We start from the raw sequence: 17,626 nt of genomic DNA, 5'->3' as shown, positions 1-17,626 counted from the left end.
ATTATCGCTATCGGCCGTACATATCCCTGTCTTAATGGAATGTGCGGCTAATGATAATGCATTGAAAAGACTGCATTAATACTCGACTTATGTGGGAAACGAGCGCTGGTCTCGTCTCCTGCCTCACATTGGGCTGCACCCTGCAATGGGTGCCACAGAACAGGGTAATCTAGTAAATTTAAAGGGGTTTTCTGGCGTTGCATAACTTTTAATATATTGCTGCTAGTATATCCCCTATCACACAGGGGATAATTGGCTCCGTGTAATAGACACAACGATAATCGGCTGATAGTGTATGTAGGTTTGGACCTAAATTATCGTCCGATGACCGCAAATTGATGTGCTGCCGACGGCTAACGATTGAATAAACTGTTAATACATTAATGCTCCCACTGTTGTTCTGCCCTCTGCTCACTTCCCGGCGCTGCGGCAGTAGCTTGAAAGTGCTCAGACAGTTGTTGGCCACGGCGGTCCCAGCCAGTGTTTGACTGAGTGGCCTGTGAGTTCAAAGACCGCCTTGAAGCTACTGCCGCAGCAGCGGGAAGTAAGCAGAGGGCAGAAGAACAGTGGGAGCGTAGAGAGGTAATGTATTACTAGTCTAGGGCAAAGGCTGCATGTCTGTGCAGCTCTTGCTAAATCACTGGCTGCAGCGCTGTCCTGTCTTAGTAGTTATTGGCTGAGCAGGCTGTTACTCCCGAGACAAGTTTGTGTCCTTAACAGGACACTAGGGGAGCGCTGATAAGTCGAAGCTCTTTTGTTTTGTATATACCAGCAGCAATGTATGAAAAGCAACTCCTTTAAGATTGTGTTTTACGATTGCACATTCTTTATCCCCCCCCCCCTTATTACTGTGACATATTAAAATACAAAAACATTTTTTCTCATCCGTGAACTATTATGGGGTCCCTGCCTGCCATATAAAGAGCTTCATAACCTAAATCTATGGAAGCGGTCTTAACAAACAATGAGGACAGGAGAGAGAGAAGCCATCTCTGTACTAAAAAAAGTACCTGATTGTAGTCACATGTGAATACTGCTCTTGCTATGTTGTCAGTAGACAAAAAGAGAGAGAAAGAGGCTATACTAACCAGAAGTAATGCACACTCAATGTGTTAAACAAGCTCGTGTGATGTTACCAGTATGCACGGCAATATCATACTACCTCTGGTGAACGCATGTTGGCATGGCTTTGGATGCATACGTTCACCTGCTTGTGGGCGTGTTTTTTTGTACACACTGGATTACTACTATGCGACCAAAGTTGAATGAACATCTTTAAATTTGTTTATTTTCTCCAGGGAGTTGTGGAGTCTGAAAAGATCAATCTTGAACTACTAGCAGATGATGAACGGCAATGTGCAAAGTGTAAAACCACCTGCTTCACATCTGCCGTGTACTGTCCCTGCAGTCCGGGAGCTCTTGTGTGTCTGCACCATGTTGATGCTCTGTGCTCCTGCCCTTCCTACAAGTATAAGCTGGGGTAAGACCTGTAAACCCGACCTCTCTACATGTCAACCATTACTTGGCAGTATTTCATACATTATACATTATAGCTGTATTGATGTCCTCTGGTGTAGACTTTAGGAATATTGATTTTGTGGCTTGGCTAGCTGTCTGCCATGATTACTATGTTTACAGTGCCCGAATGTAAAGCAGTCAAGAGAAATAAGCTATCTCATTTGTTAGCATTGAATTTATTCTAGTTTGTTCAGTGTATTGTGGAAGGTGTATTACTGTTGTGGGGTGAAAGTGCATTATAATGAGTTTTGTTTCTTTTGCTGGTTTGTAGTGATAAGATTTTTACAATCTGATTCTTTCTTCTTCTTACAGGTATCGCTACACCCTGGATGATTTGTACCCTATGATGAATGCTGTGAAATTGCGTGCAGAATCCTATGATAACTGGGCGTCTGAGGTTATTGATGCTCTGAAAAAGTCAGGCAATAAAAAAGGTGCATTTATGCTATGGGTTTTTTTGGTTGTTTTTTTTAAAGTTTTTCACATTCTTGCACATATTTCTTAAACTGTCAAAAGATTTGTAGGTAAAGAGGTAAGAGGATACCCCGCCCCCCCCCCAACACACACACAAACAAAACACCCCTTTATAAGTTAGCTTAAAGGGCAACTCCAGCGTAAATTTTTCTTGAAGCACAGACAGAGATATAAAAGGTACCAGGTGTCTCCTTGTCCTAACAGCATCTAATGATATCAGCAGTTTGAAAACTGAATTATAACTGACAGATTTAAGGCAGACTAAAGTGCTATGAAGTAATCTGCAGTTCAGCATGTACTTTACTGCATGGTGTAGCTAAGTGTGTTTTACCATTTGCCTTTCAATGTGTAGGCCTTTTATACCTTCGAAAACTTGTAGAGCAATCTGAGTCAAAGAAATTTCCAGAAAATGACCTCCTGCGGCATCTACGAGCTGTAGTACAAGATGCAGAAAAGTGTGGGGCACTGGCGCAGCAACTGCTTAATGGAAAACGTCATACTAGGTAATACAATGCAGTTTACTAGACAGACATTGTGTCATTTAAATCTTAAAGGGGGTTATCTAGTGTTGCAAAAACATGGCCACTTTCTTTCAGAGACAGCACCACTCTAGTCCTCTTGTCTCCAGTTTGGGTACAGGATTTTGCAACTCTTTTCCATCGAAGTGAATGGATCTTAATTGCAAACAGCACCTGAGACAAGAGTGCTTCTGTCTCTGGGATAAAGTGGCCATGTTTCTCTAATGCTGGATAACCCTAAAGCGTAACTGTCATTTAAATGTCATTTTTCAGAAATCAATAAATATGAATAGTACAAGTGATTTTAAGAAACTCTGTAATAGGTTTTACTAAGCAAAAGAGTTTCCTTCTGTACTCCAAAAAGCTGTTTTACTTCCTTCCCCCCTCCCCCCCCCCCCCCCAGTTCAGAAGGAGTTGGGTTTCTGTGTCCTTTATGCTCTATGGAGAGGGGAGGGGTTAAGGGGGATGAGTACAAAGAGGAGAAAAGACAGCCCTGCAAAACTCTACATCCTGCAATCTTCTCTCACCAAGTTACCAGACTAGCACTGATGTTCTTGACTGCTGACTCCAGTGTTTTACGTGCCTAGCTGGTCTCCAAAGTGCAGGGCTGCTTCTCTGCTCTTCCTGCTCACTCATCCCTCTCGGCCCCTCCCACTCCATAGGTTATAATGGAATCAGAAAACCCGTCTTCAATTTGCTCCTCTGTAATGAAGACAGCTTTGCCTGATAATGCACAGATAAAAAGTGAGGGGGGGGGGGGGTGGAGGTGGTAAAGGCTTTTTGAGTAAGAAGCTTTTTTTTTTTCATAGCTTTTTTTTTCATAGTAAAACCTATTACAGGGTTTCCTAAGTTCGCTTGTACTATTCAATTCTGCAAAAAAACTTTTTTAAATGACAGTTACATTTTACGATGCGCTCATACAAAGCTGAGTGTCTAAATGAGATCTTCCAGACAGTGTCACTATTGTGTTTGTGACTTTTATTAGGAAGCTAATACTTGATTTGATCTATAGAAAGTTGTCTACTACTGATTTACCTCTTCATTATTTAGTCTTTGCTTAGTTTTCATTTTATTTCTATTGTAGGTTTCGGTCGGGCGGTGGAAAGTCTCAGAACCAGCTTACGGTGGTAGAACTCAGGTCTTTTGTAAAACAACTTAATTCATTGCCATGTAGCATAAGCCAGACACCTCAACTCAAGGTAAAATCATCGCTCATAGTTGTAGCGTCTTTTTTTTTTTTTTTTTTTTTAATTTTTTAATTTTTGTAAAAAAGTTTCTTTACAAATAACGCCTTTGTTTTTTTTTTTGTCTTTAAGGACTTGTTGAGTCGTGTGGAAGAATTTCAGGCACAAAGCCAAAAGCTTCTTGCAGCAGAAATGCCACAAGCAAGTGAACTGCAGCAACTGCTCGATTCTGGTTTTCAGTTTGACTTGGAATTACCATTAGGAAGTCTCAGAGAGCGTCTGGAACAAGCACGGTGGTTAGAGGAGCAGCAGCAAGCATGTCATGATCCAGGGACACTCACCATCGATGTCATGAGACGACTTATAGACCTGGGCGTTGGGCTAGCACCTCATCCAATCGTGGAGAAAGCAATGGCTAAACTTCAGGAATTGCTAACCATGTCTGAACATTGGGATGATAAGTGCAAGAGTCTTCTTAAAGCAAGGTCCAGTATCAACCTCCTTATGTAGTTGATGGTTGGCCAGAAATTCTTTCTTCATACAAAGGGGGTTGTCTACCTTTTTATCTACAAAAAAAAATAAAAAAAATAAACTTCTAGTCTGTACTCCAGCACAAACCTGTTTTGTTCATATAATGTTATACTGGTTTGATGGCTTTATTTTTTTCAGTATGACAGCTCCCATGTAGAGCACAGGTGTCAAACTCAGGCCCTCCAGCTGTTTGAAAACTACAACTCCCATCATGCTTTAGCTGTCCAGGCATGATGGAAATTGTAGTTTTGAAACAGCTGCAGGGCCTGAGTTTGACACCCCTGAGCTAGAGACTAGTAGCACCTGCAGAGAGAGCTCAGAAGGGAATGGTAAGAAATGTAAGAGCCTAAACCTCTATAATTACAGATGTCACCCTGAATTATAAATGCTAGAGGTTGAGCAGACTTGGCAGATAAACATGGAGGAGTCAGCTGCCGCACGCTCTGGTCCAGAGAACATTGCTGAACCCAAACAGTTTGGCATCTCTGCTCAGCAATAAAATAAATAATGCAATATGAAGACACAGTGATCATGTTTTTTGCTTGTTTTTTTCCACAGACCACGACATGATCTTGATACTTTGACCACAGCTCTGCGGGAAGTGGAAAATGTCCCAGCATACCTTCCGAGTGTTGAGTCTCTGAAGGACGCTGCGCAGAGAGCACAGGAATGGTTACAGAAGGTCGAGACCTTGCAGGTAAGCATTGTTACATAGCTCAGGTATAGAGCTGACAATAATTGAGTCAATAATAGCAATAATTTATTTTGATCACTTTCAGACTGGTCCCAGAGTTCCTGTACTTGACACATTGGTGGAGCTTGTGAATCATGGGAGAGCTATTCCCATCCACCTTGGTCCACTGCCAAGACTTGAAGCCCTTGTTGGTGAAGTCCATGCCTGGACTGAATGTGCCACAAGCACTTTCTTAACATCTAACTCTCCCTACACTTTGCTAGAGGTAATTGATTCTATAACTAATGGTGTATGAGAGTTGTCAGCAAAGGATTAAAGACCTTGTGGTTTTCCCCATAATGCAGAACTGTCTCGTCCTGCTTTGTTTATCATGAAGCGATGGTAACACATCTGACTAGCCTTCATGATGGCTCATTGACTAGCACATACCAAGAATCATTGCACTGGATCCCCCTATTAAAGGGGTTTTCTGGGTAAAAATTTCAGATGGCCTATCCACAGGATAGACAATGAATGGATGGTTGGCACCCACCCTGCACCAAGCACAATGCCAGAAGCAGTCTGCTCCATGTGTAGTTACGAGGTAGGGTTACTGCAACCTCAGCTACTATTCCTGTAAGGCTGGGTTCACACTATGTTTTTGAAATCCATTTTTGCAAAGAACAAATGCATTTGTGTGCATCCTTTTTGTTGTTTTTCTATTGATTCCCACTATTAAAAAAGGATCAAAACGCATCTGTTTTTTTTTTCTTTTACGTACACTGCTGCGTTTTTGTGTACGTTTAAAAAAAAAAAAATGCGATTTGATTTTTTTAATAATGGAAGTCAAAAAACGGATGCACACAAATGATTGATTGATTGCTTGATTGCAAATAGGTAGTGTGGACCCAGCCTAAATAGATGAGGTTGTAGTAATAACGCTATGTTGCCACCATAGGGTCAACTGCTCCTCGCCCACATGCTCTACGTAGTGCGGCAACACCCTGACAATTGGTAATATTTTATTGGGAAGCCCCTTTAACTATTATGGCCAGATGTTTGTGGTCTAAACATTCATTTATTATTATTATGCTTTGTGTCTCTTGTAGGTTCTCTGTCCCCGATGTGATCTCGGCTCTTCTAGTTTGAAAAGGAAAATGAGAAAGATAAAAGACCTGCCGGCTTCAGCTGGAAAGAAGAAATATCCCAAACCAGATGGCCTTCTGGAGCTGGAGAAGGCATTAACTGAGAGCAAAGACACCGCTACTGCTGTAAGTCTAGCGTTATTGGTGCCGCCTTCCTCACAGAATAAGCAAAAATCCTATAAATATTTGTAGAAAGTAAAATGAGTCGTCTTTTATTTTCTGGTCCCTAGATGGCAACTCTTGGGGAGGCCCGACTGCGTGAGATGGAGTCTTTACACGCTATGCGGGTCTCTAATGAAAATAGGATGTTGTTAAGAGAAGACCAGAGTGACTGGAAGGTGTGCGTCTGTCAGGGTGCACCCATGGCTCCCATGATCCAGTGTGAGCTATGTCGGGCTTGCTTCCACACTGGTTGTATTACCGCTCCAAAGCATGGATCCCTGGTCTGGCTGTGTCCACAGTGCCATCGCTCCAAAAAACCACCGCTGGAAAAAATCCTCCCCCTCTTGGCATCTCTACAACGCTTGCGTGTTCGACTTCCGGAGGGAGATGCCTTGCGTTATCTCATAGAGCGGACAGTCAGTTGGCAGCATCGGGCACAGCACATGTTGTCTTCTGGAGACCTAACGCTGGCACAAGAGAGACTCAGTTCAAGTCAGCTATACAACAGATGGCAAGCAACTGCTGGGCAGCTATCGGATACTTGCAATGTAAGTTACAATTGAAGGTCAGAGTTTTCACCTACCGTATTTTCACCATTTTTCAATAGTTTCAAAAGAAAAACAGTGAAAAAAAAGGTCACAAATGTCTGTGCACTTGCAATGTTTGAAGCACAGCCACTACTCAAAAATTTGTCAATTTTACACCAAAACTATCATTAAGTTCAGCTTAATCTAAAATGTATTGTTCTGCAGGTATCACAGAGTGTTGGAGCCACATCCTTCTCTTTGTCTCATGAATGGGATAACAGAACCACCTATGTCCAGTCTCCATTTTCTCCTGGACGCAACTGTGTTCCTCTGAACAGTAAGTGTTATATCCTAGAAAGGGGTCAGAAACATGATGGCAGAAACGCAGCTGGTGGGTGAAGTTTTCTTCTCATGAATATTAAGGACTACTGTGCTCTTGCACAGAATGGAGAGGACTACTTATTGTCCATGTTATTTAGGAGGAGATCTCTAAATCAGCTGCACAGAACAATGTGAGTGATACATTGTTCTGTTCAGCTTCTCTGTCACTAGTTTATGCTACCCTGAGATAGGACAATAAACCTACCTACAGAGTACCTCTCACTCAGAAAGCTCTCCATGGCTACGAACGCACCATGAGCCATGGTGACCTGAACTTCTGGATTAAGAAAGAAAATCTCCCTCCTGCAGCGTCCCATCATGACAAACACTTTAAGAAGGAAAAATGTGGATGATTCTACTCTCTAACCCCCAACTCCTGCTGGTTTTACACTCTTGAAGTTTTTGCCTATCTCGACTGCCTTGTTTTATCTTGACACAGGAAATGGAAATGATGTTTGGCCAATTGCAGGTCGCAGCAGTGACCCAGCTCAGCCAATTTGTATTAATGACTGACCCTTTTAAAGGGAAACAGTGGTTTTACAAGCAGAATCACTTGTAAAACCACTGCCAGACAAGAATAGTAGTATGCAGATACAAAAACATGTTACTTTTTTTGTTTTTGTGGTTTTCTTTATGCAGTATTTAAGGGCAGTCGTCCTTAGACATAGTGCAGCAGAATAAAATGGTTAAAGTGTCACAGTAGTTATAAGTTTCAGAATGTAAATCAGCAGGGGATGTGATATAAAGCATGTCTGAAACTTACATTAATTATTCTTTTTCAGTTACCGTGCTTAATGTTGAGCTTATCAAAATTTCCGGGGGTGACTAAGTTATTTGAACCCAAACGCTCATACGCTGTATCCAACAGGACTCCCTAGGGGGCAGCATCCAACTTCCCTAGCCACCGGGAATCAAATGCAGAGTATTTGGGCTTGGATAACGTTGCCAAACCCAAAATAGGCTCACTCAACACTAAGCATGATAACTATAAAAAAAATAAATAAATATATATATATATATATATATATATATATATATATATATATATATATATACATTCTGAAAGTTACCTTCCTAGTTAAGAAGAGGCGGGTGGAGGGGATCTCAGTCACAGCATAAGGATATTTACACTATATACTGCTACTGTTTACTGCTATTTGGATCACAGCCTTTTCTGTTGTCATGAATTTGTTCATGTAGACTTGGGCATAAGTGGCATATATGAACTATTAACATCTAGTATCTTTTTGGCAAAATTTGGTGAAAAGCAGATAACTAAGGTTTCTCTTCCTATTTTTTGACCTAGGTTTAAGTGCGGAACTGGACGAGTTGCTTATGGAAGCGCAGCTTCTGCAAGTCTCCCTTCCTGAAGTACATGAACTTTATCAGGCTCTTGTGGCCCAGCCAACCACTTTAATCCCTGAGCGTAGCCTAACCCCGACCGGCACTGGGAGAGAGAGAGCCCCCTGTAAACCGCAGGGAACAGAATGGAACATGGCACGTTCTGAGGTATGAAGGGAATCTGGTACCATACAGACTTCAGTAGCTCCTAATGGTTTTTTAAGCATTTTTTTTTTTAATTGTGTGTGTGTGTAATATAATGTGTAATTTTCTAAGGTTGCATCTTGCTTAATGAAGAAGGAAAGGACTGAATGCACAGACAAAAAGTTGAAAAGGCGCCACGATGGCTCTGATGGTAGAATGAAGAAAGCATCTGCTCCACGTAAAAAGAGAGTGAAGTCCTTGCAGTGCATAGATCTGTGCAGCAGAGAGCAGCGTCTAGAAATCCAAGATGATGACTCCTTGTGTTCTCTCACATCTGAATCTGAAGATGATAATGCAGTTTGTCCTGCAGACCATTGCATGGAGCCCGAAGGTGATGAGGTGAGAGGACACGAGATGTAAAATTTCAGCAATAATGTATTTAAATAAAGAACTAACATCTAGGAGTAGATGATGATTTAGATCTTTGCTTGTCAGTGTAGATGCACTTCTGAAGCGCATGGAACACTATAATAGAGCATAGTCCAAAAGTAGAAAAAATTGCACTCGCCAACATGCCTTCATGGAGTCTTTTTTTTTTTTTTTTCAATTGGACACAAAAATAGTTGACATGGTGCAGACAAAATGTGGGCAGACGCCAAGAGAAGCAGTAAAGCCTGTTTCGCACTCTGATCGCTTCAACGGACTACTAGTAAGTTGGTAGTCTTGGTAGTCCGTTGAAGCGCTCAGTGTGAATCCTACCTAACTGGTATGTTAGTCATTACTTTAAGAGTTGTATTTTCTTTGTTGCAGGTGGATTGGGTACAGTGTGACGGAAGTTGTAATCGCTGGTTCCACCAGGTCTGCGTTGGTGTTTCTGCTGAAACAGCGGAGAAAGAGGATTACGTGTGCACTCACTGCAGCGAAGCTTTGAAATAAAAGCAGGATCCCCCCCCCCCCCTCCTCCCTCAGTGATTCAAGACTTTACTTCTCTACCCAAGTTCTGGGTGGGATTTATGAGAACAATACTCACAGGAGCTTTAGGATTCTTTTACTTTCCTTTTGACACATGCCTGGTTTCCTTTCCACATCCGGCTCCCAATGGTGCTTCTCAAACCCTATAAATCCACTGCTCCTTCCAGGGAACTCTGACTTGACTGATCCATAGTTTTGTATAATTTCCTCAACTCTGCAGCTGTTACAGGTTACAGATCCGCTGGTTCTCCAGCACTATTAGTTTATTATAGATTGTTGTTTTGGTACCTGAAGAGAAGTTTTTGTCCCCTTCGTACCTCATATTAGGGATTGCAGGTTGTTGCAGTACACAAGGGAGTCTGTATTAATTCTTTCGCTTGGGGTGAGGTACCAAGATTTGAGGTTTCAGTTCAATTGAAGACCATACAGTTTGTGTTTTTTATTTGTGTAGGAAAGTTTTCCTGAGCAATAACTTTTGGTTTTCTTTTTTTTTTTTTTTCTTAAATTCCAAAATGAAATCCGATGCTGAACCTTTTGCTCTGAAATAAAACCCTTTCTCATTGAGGGTCTTGTACAGAAATGTTGGGTGAGTAGGTGCTTAGGGCAGCCAGCGTGCGTAGCAAACTGAGCTGTACGTCAGCTTTCCTTAAATCCCTATTAATTATTATTTCTTGTTTGTTTTTGGCTTTTCTTGTAGCTTGTATTAAATTTTGCAGTTTATATTGTGGAATAAAAATTCTTGGTTATAACAGAAAAAAAACAATCATGTTTCAGTATAACTAAATATCGCATACGTGTACATGGTATCAATAAATGGGTAGGAGGTAGCAGCTTTATAGAAATGCTGACTGCACTGTATACAGTTTCCTGGTTTATGGCCGGAGCTACACTGCGATTCCCTGTCACCAGGATTTGGCGCCATGCTGCCTGGTTGCATCTCCCCTCTACTTATACAAGTTATTGGCGTCTTTTTGCGACCCACAAGCTACCACAACACAGGTGGCAAGAAAATGCATCCCGGATGGACTTTTTGCGATTGTGGGGTTGTGCCCCCTGTCTGCCATAATGTGACACCATTCACTTGTACGAATGAAGGAATTGCACTATTACTAAATTGTCCAAATGTGTAAATGTGGATACATAACACTCCTAATGTATTGGTCTACCAGTTACTAACCGTTCAAGTTAAGCCAGTTTTAATTTCTTTCCCTCCTTCTAGGAGCTATACACACTTACTTTTCCATCTATGGGGTTGTTTTTTTTTTTTCTGTGACAATTGTATTTTTAAAGGGGTAGTGCAGTGTAAAACTTTCTCGCTCGTATCATTGGGAGGGGACACAGACACAGTGGCTATAGGCTGGTGCCACTAGGAGGCGACACTAAGCAAAGGAAAAAGTGTTGGCCCCTCCCACCAGGCTATACCCCACCTGCAGACACTGAGCTTATCAGTTTTAGCTTAGTGTCCGTAGGAGGCAGACACTCCTGCAGGTTTCTGCTTTTATTATTTTAGTTTGTTGTTTTCCTATTTTTTTCCTTTTAGGTGGGATACATAGACTGATGTCTCCCTGTTTCCCCAACGAGCAGGGCGAGCAGCAGAGCGCTGCCAGCACCCCTAGCTCCAATAAGAAAAGCGGTAACATGAGTCCGGAGCAGGCTCCTCTGTTCCACCAGCCCAAGGGTCACCCGGACTGCTGGAAGTGCTCCCCCCTGTACCAGCAAACCCCTCCTGGTGAGCGGCACATTACAAAGTTATACGACATTGTAATGTGTGTTATGTCAATGGCCCCTTCTCCATGTTTCCACCCCCCGACGCTTGACCCGGAAGTGTAATACTGCATACTCATATAATCACTGTCAATAACAGAAGCCCCAGACGTCTTCTGTTATGTTCAGCCAATCGTGTCTGAGCAGCTGATGACTGGCTGGAGGGGGGCCAGCTTGAGGGGGAGGGCTGGAGCAGTCAGGCCGGCCTCCTGAAGAGTGACGTAATTGTCCCAAGATGGCGGCCAGGACTAAAGGGGTCGACAGTGATTATGTGAGTATGCAGTGTTACACTTCCAGGTCAAGTGTCGTGGGGGTGGGGGGTGGAAACATGGGAAGGGGGGCCATTCACATAAATAATACACATTACAATGTTGTATAACTTTGTTATGTATGTTTAGTGTTAAGTTTTACACCGCACTACCCCTTTAAAGAGACCCTTTATTTTACTATAATTGCATTGCATCTGCATATTGTGACAACTCCAACTTTGTAAAGTTTTTTTTTTGTTCTAGGGAGAAGCATTAGGCCTTTACACCTTCCCAACCCCACAAATTTCGATTTTTGGCTAATTGTGCGTTTATACGGGCAGATTTATCTGACCAATTTTTGAAGCCAAAGTCAGGAATGGACTTGAAAAGACAGGGAATCTCAGTCTTTCCTTTATGACCTGCACCCTGTATGACCTGCACCCTGTATATCAGTGATTTTCAACCTTTTTTGAGCCGCGGCACACTTTTTATACTTAAAAAATCCCGGGGCACACCACCAACCAAAATGGCACAAAATGACACTAAAACAGTACATATTATACATATAGTTAATAATATATATTCTAAATGTATTTATACTCACTGTGAAACCTGGGCGTTTTCTTCTCCCCCCTGTGCTTCTCTCCTGTGCTTCTCTCCACCATACTTCTCCCCAATGCTTCTCTCCTGTGCTTCTCTCCACCATACTTCTCTCCCCCCTGCTTCTCTCCACCAAACTTCTCTCCCCCATCCCCATGTTTCTCTCCGCTGTTTCTCTCCCCCATCCCCATGTTTCTCTCCGCTGTTTCTCTCCCCCTTGTTTCTCTCCCCCCTGCTTCTCTCCCGTTTCTCCCCCATCCCCAGGTTTCTCTCCCCCATTGTTTTCTCCTGTTTCACAGGGGCACCATAGTTTGGGGAACTTTCCCCGCGGCACACCCGACTATGTGTCGCGGCACACTAGTTGAAAATCACTGCTGTATATAGTCTGTTCCTGGCTTTGGCTTCAAAAATCTGTCAGATAAATCTGTGTAAATGCACCATTAGATTTTTCTTCCTCCTCATCTTCTAAGAACCATGGTTTTACTTTTCCTTATATTTGTGAGACTTTTGTTGTACTTTTTTTCTTCTTTTTACTGGCACCCCTTTTGATACCATAATAGATATGGTAGAAAAAAAATTATTTGTGGGACAAAATTGAGAGAAAAATAAAAGTGGAATTATGCAAATCTGTGTGACAATTTGCTGCTGGACAAGTCATTATGGCTGCCGTCTCATTTTGTGGTGATATTTGGTGATTGCAGCGCGTTCACCGCTCCCACACACGCCCATTCCTGCTCACTCCCACCATCAGCCTGCCAGTAACCTGTGGCTGAACAAGATGGTGGGCTTAATCTATAGATGACTCATTGCTATGCCTTTTGGAAGCCTGTCATCTGGAACTTTCTCAGATCTGTCAGCAGTGGATAGTAAAAAAAAAAAATAAAAATTGATTCTATTGCCAACAATCACAGCACAATAATTTTCACTATCCATTGGAGTGCTGACATATCGACAGTTGTGTGATAAACGGGTTCCGGAGTGTGAATCTACCCAAAGAGCAGAAGAGACATTAGTTGATTAGCTGGGCCGTGCACCCACAGGGAAATCTGCACCTGCCCAGAAGTGAACCAGTGATTCATTATATGTTGCTGGCTTACAGTCAGCTGTGGAGTTGGTAAGATGCAGCTGCATCTCAGTCTCCTGAATTTTATCAGGAACGGACTCCAGCTCCTTCATAAATGGCCAGACACTGGGGGCAGTTATTTATCAAGCTAGTGTAAAGTAGATCTGGTTCAGCAGCTTCTTCTGTCCTACATGACCTTGGGACAACTTCTGAGAGAATAAGGCATAAATATAAAGCAGATTCTCTTCTGTGTTTGTTCAGTGGATGCTGCTAGGCTCCAGCCATTAATGTACTGAACAACTCAAACCTAGACTAGATGGAGCAGGTGGTCTTTTTCTGCTCACAATCATCGGTTTCTTACTAAATATTCACCATTCACAAAGGAAAACTGCTAACAAGGCCAGATACCTGTGATATAGAGGTCAGGCATAATGATATAGAGGGGTCAGCCATAGGCCCAGATTTATCAGCTGTGTTAGCTTCTGCGCTTCCTAGTCTGTGGGGAAGGAGGAGACATCCCGGAATTCCAGGCGGTACTCGGGCTGTCTCCTCCTTCCCCACAGACCGTGAAGGCATTGGGAATCAAAAGCGCAAGGTTTAAGTTTGATAGAACCTAAGTATTTCCACTGTTCGATCCTCGCAGCCCCACAGGAGCTACCCGTTTAGCCAGTCAGTGACTGCAGTGGTGTACTGCTTTACTCACTGATTGGTTGAGTCGGGCCATAACATCACAGGATCGGGAGCCTGGCGGGAATCATGAGCTGTCACACTGCATTACCAATTCATTTTTCACTGTTGGCCACAATACCTCTTCAATATCTGCGACTCACACACAGCCTACTGCAGCCATGGCTCACTGAAGAAAATCACACAATCTTCTCCCAGAGGGGGAAAAAACACCACATTGAGGACATAGGTTTCTGCTACACTGCTTATGGCTTCTTCTCCTCCTCTGTATTACACAGGATATCTTCATATTACACTGTTGCTCATATACAATCATCCGCAAAGAAACCAGCACAGATCTTCCCCTCCAGAATGGACATTTCCAGCTCAGAAACAAACTGCCAACTCAGCCAATCACTGACTAGGATAGGACACCGCTGCCGTCAATGATTGGCCGAGGCAGCAATTCCTGCTCCCAGGTGCTCAATTCAGGAAGAAGAGAGAGGATCAGCTATAGCCAAATGCAGCGGTAGAGGACTTTAGCCAGGTAGGTTTTTTTTTTTTTGCACAGCCCCTCCAAATGAACATTTTTACATGGGCTGGAATTTCCTTTTAACACAACATCTTGCATTTGAAGCTAGGTCTCTTCACTGTGAAGCCCTGCACCCTTGTCAAGTGCTGCTTAAAGCGACTCTGTACCCACAATCTGTCCCCCCCAAACCACTTGTACCTTCAGATAGCTGCATTTAATCCAAGATCTGTCCTGGGGTCCGTTCGGCAGGGGATGCAGTTATTGTCATAAAAATAACTTTTAATCCGGCAGGGCTGTGTCTAACGGCCGGGGCTTACATTTGTATATGCATTGGGCTAGCACACCCTCTCTGTCCTTCTTTTCCACCCTCCTCAACATTAACTGCTGTTTGAGCTTTGCACAGGTGTATTAACGATCCAGCCCATGTTCATTGTACACACAGGTGGGGAATAGGGAGCAATCTGCCTGGAGCATTCCTAATCATAAGTAGCGTGGGGAGGAAGGATAGAGAGGGTGTGCCATCCTAATGCATATACAAATGTAAGCCCCGGCCGTTAGAGACAGCGCTGCTGGATTAAAAGTTATTTTTATGACAACAACTGCATCCCCTGCTGAACGGACCCCAGGACAGATCTTGGATTAAAAGCAGCTATCTGAAGGTTCAAGTGGTTTGGAGGGGTCAGATTGTGGGTACAGAGTTGCTTTAAGGGGTTTTCCAATTAAAACTTACGAATAAGAGATTGGGGCTCCTTTGTTGTGAATACAGCCATTGGTTGGCATGTGTCCCGCAGCCCTCTTTATTCTCTATGAAGCCGCTGGAGAGGGCAGAGTACAGCACTTGGCAATCAGGCAATATGCTCTTGCATGCTTCAAGTAGTCATTGTTCACATACTGTTCATGTGATTCCAGTGGAAAAAATTACCAGGGTAAGAAGCATGTTCTAAACCAACCAACATTAATGTGTGAGTTAGATCGGAAACCCACTGACACTTGATAGGGCAAAAAAGAAAAAAAAAGCAAAGCACTTCATTCCTATGGGTCCACACTAAGGAATTCTGGCAGATTACCCAGCTCGCCCCGGCTGGCGGTCGTGCATCTCCACTAGTCCCATAGGTTTCTTTCTATGGTTTTATCAGATTCCGTTGTCTGCTTGAAGGACAAACCCGCTCATTCTTCGGACGGACAACGGACTCTGCCAAACCATAGAATGAAGCCTATGGGATCAGAGGAGTGGGGCACGTCCGCGAGCAGCGGAATCCATGGCAGGTGATCCGCCGGGATTCCATTGTGTGCACATACCCTCTCTGTATTCTGTTTATTGGGCTGCGGGGCTTTGAAATGTGCTCTGCACTGTGCTGCTTCTCCCCAGGTCCTGGGAAACTGGTAGAAGTTTTCCAGGATAGGATCCATCTTTTCCCAACACCCACGGAAGAGCGGCGCAGAGCACACTTCGAATCCTCGCAGACTGATGAGTAGAATGCTGGTGGGAACGAAGAGCTTCGCTTTGTTCCTACTGTAAATTCACTCATCCCTAGCCTTCACCATCATGTACAACAAAGAATATGATCCAGCATAAAAAAAAACAAACAAAAACAAAACATACTAGGCTGAAATCTTTTTGGAAATCCTACATGATAGATTTAGGTTTATGGCCAAATAATTAAAGGAGAATTCCAGCCACAAGGAAAAAAAACAACAACTTTCAAATAAAACTATCCATGCTCACCTCTTCACACGTCTCTCCAGCAGAGCTGACTTCATGATCCGGATCATAGACAGCTGCTCAGCCAGTCACTGACTGGGGCAGAACACCGCTGCAGTCACTCGAGCCGGGCATTTTCCCAAGTAGTGATTAGAAATAAGCGAATCTACAGTAGGAACAAAGCAAAGTTTCCCAGGACTGGATCTATCTTTTCCCAGCACCTAAGAAGGAGCGGAGCAGACTTCAAAGCCCATAGCTTGATGACCAGAATGCAACTAGGAATGAAGTGATTCTCTCATCTTTAGTCGTGACATCACGACTAGAGATACCTACTGCAGTCACCCACATTTAAATGGCTTCCAGTCCCCTTTCGTCTCCACTTATTTCTACTACTGTAACTATTTCTATGGACTTATTAAAGGGGTTTTCTGAGGTTACAAATGTACTGAAAAGAGGATTTTATGAGTACTTACCATAAAACCCTTTTCTCATTGATGTTCATTGGGGGGGACAGACACAGTGGGTATAGGCTAGTGCCACTAGGAGACGACACTAAGCTCTAAAAAACAAAAGAAGTGCTAGCTCCTCCTACCAGCCTATACCACCCTACAGGCAGTAAGCTAGCTTAGGTAGTACAAGAGCAGTAGGAGAAGCCGCACGGCACAATAATATAATCATAATCAAGAAATAGAAAGTAAACATCAACCAGATGTTAAAGCTCCGCAACTACCATAGCGGGTGCTGTGTCCCCCAATGAACATCGACGAGAAAAGGATTTTACGGTGAGTACTGACAAAATCCACTTTCCTTGCTTGTTTCATTGGGGACACACACACAGTGGGATGTCCTAAAGCAGGCCCCAAGGGTGGGAATGGCCAAGAACAAAAAAAGACACCGATCAGTTAGATCACTGCAGTCTGCAGAACCCGGCAACCACGGATGCAAACGTGCACCTTAGTGAAGGTGTGTAAAGAGGACCAAGTGGGCACCTTACAAACCTGTAGGGCTGAAGCTCTCTGCCGCACGGCCCAGAAAGAACCCACCGCACGAGTGGAATGAGTGGTAACCCGGAATGGGTGCGCCTTACCCATCGCCAAACTGATCCAGCGAGCAATCGTGGCCTTAGAGGCCGCCAGCCCCTTGCGCGGACCCTCTGTAATAACAAAGAGGGTGTCCGAACAACGAAATGAAGAGGTGAGACACAAGTAGCTCCGGATTACACGGGCAAGGTCCAGTGTGTGGAGAGCCTGTTACTTTGGATGAACAGGCGCAGGGCAGAACAAGGGTAAGACAATATCCTCATTCAGGTGGAAGGAAGAGACAACCTTGGGGAGAAAGAAAGGAACCGGACGAAGAACAAATTTTATCCTAGTGGAGGATCAGGAAGGGGGAACAACAGGACAGGGCCGCCAACTCTGAAACCCGCCGCAGTGAGGTAACCGCAACCAGGCGGCCAACCTTCCAGGTCATGAGGCGCAAGG

General features: G+C 43.5%; 1 protein-coding gene across 2 annotated transcripts in view; it reads left to right on the top strand.

Moving 5' to 3' along the window:
* The window catches only part of KDM5B (lysine demethylase 5B), a 55,251-nt gene extending 44,694 nt beyond the window's left edge, over positions 1 to 10,557 (top strand). For both annotated transcript variants that reach the window (XM_069971480.1, XM_069971479.1), the window contains exons 16-28: positions 1,299 to 1,480; positions 1,831 to 1,952; positions 2,345 to 2,495; positions 3,595 to 3,709; positions 3,827 to 4,179; positions 4,784 to 4,922; positions 5,005 to 5,184; positions 6,008 to 6,169; positions 6,274 to 6,753; positions 6,958 to 7,069; positions 8,420 to 8,622; positions 8,731 to 8,997; positions 9,409 to 10,557. In XM_069971480.1, the coding sequence (XP_069827581.1) occupies positions 1,299 to 1,480; positions 1,831 to 1,952; positions 2,345 to 2,495; positions 3,595 to 3,709; positions 3,827 to 4,179; positions 4,784 to 4,922; positions 5,005 to 5,184; positions 6,008 to 6,169; positions 6,274 to 6,753; positions 6,958 to 7,069; positions 8,420 to 8,622; positions 8,731 to 8,997; positions 9,409 to 9,534 (2,592 nt within the window). In that variant the 3' untranslated portion in view covers positions 9,535 to 10,557. The remainder of the gene's footprint in view (positions 1 to 1,298; positions 1,481 to 1,830; positions 1,953 to 2,344; positions 2,496 to 3,594; positions 3,710 to 3,826; positions 4,180 to 4,783; positions 4,923 to 5,004; positions 5,185 to 6,007; positions 6,170 to 6,273; positions 6,754 to 6,957; positions 7,070 to 8,419; positions 8,623 to 8,730; positions 8,998 to 9,408) is intronic.
* Positions 10,558 to 17,626: the final 7,069 nt, after the last annotated feature.

Source organism: Dendropsophus ebraccatus, chromosome 5 (assembly GCF_027789765.1).
Source record: "Dendropsophus ebraccatus isolate aDenEbr1 chromosome 5, aDenEbr1.pat, whole genome shotgun sequence".
NCBI classification, from domain to species: Eukaryota; Metazoa; Chordata; class Amphibia; order Anura; family Hylidae; genus Dendropsophus; species Dendropsophus ebraccatus.
This window is presented reverse-complemented; position numbering and strand designations above follow the sequence as displayed.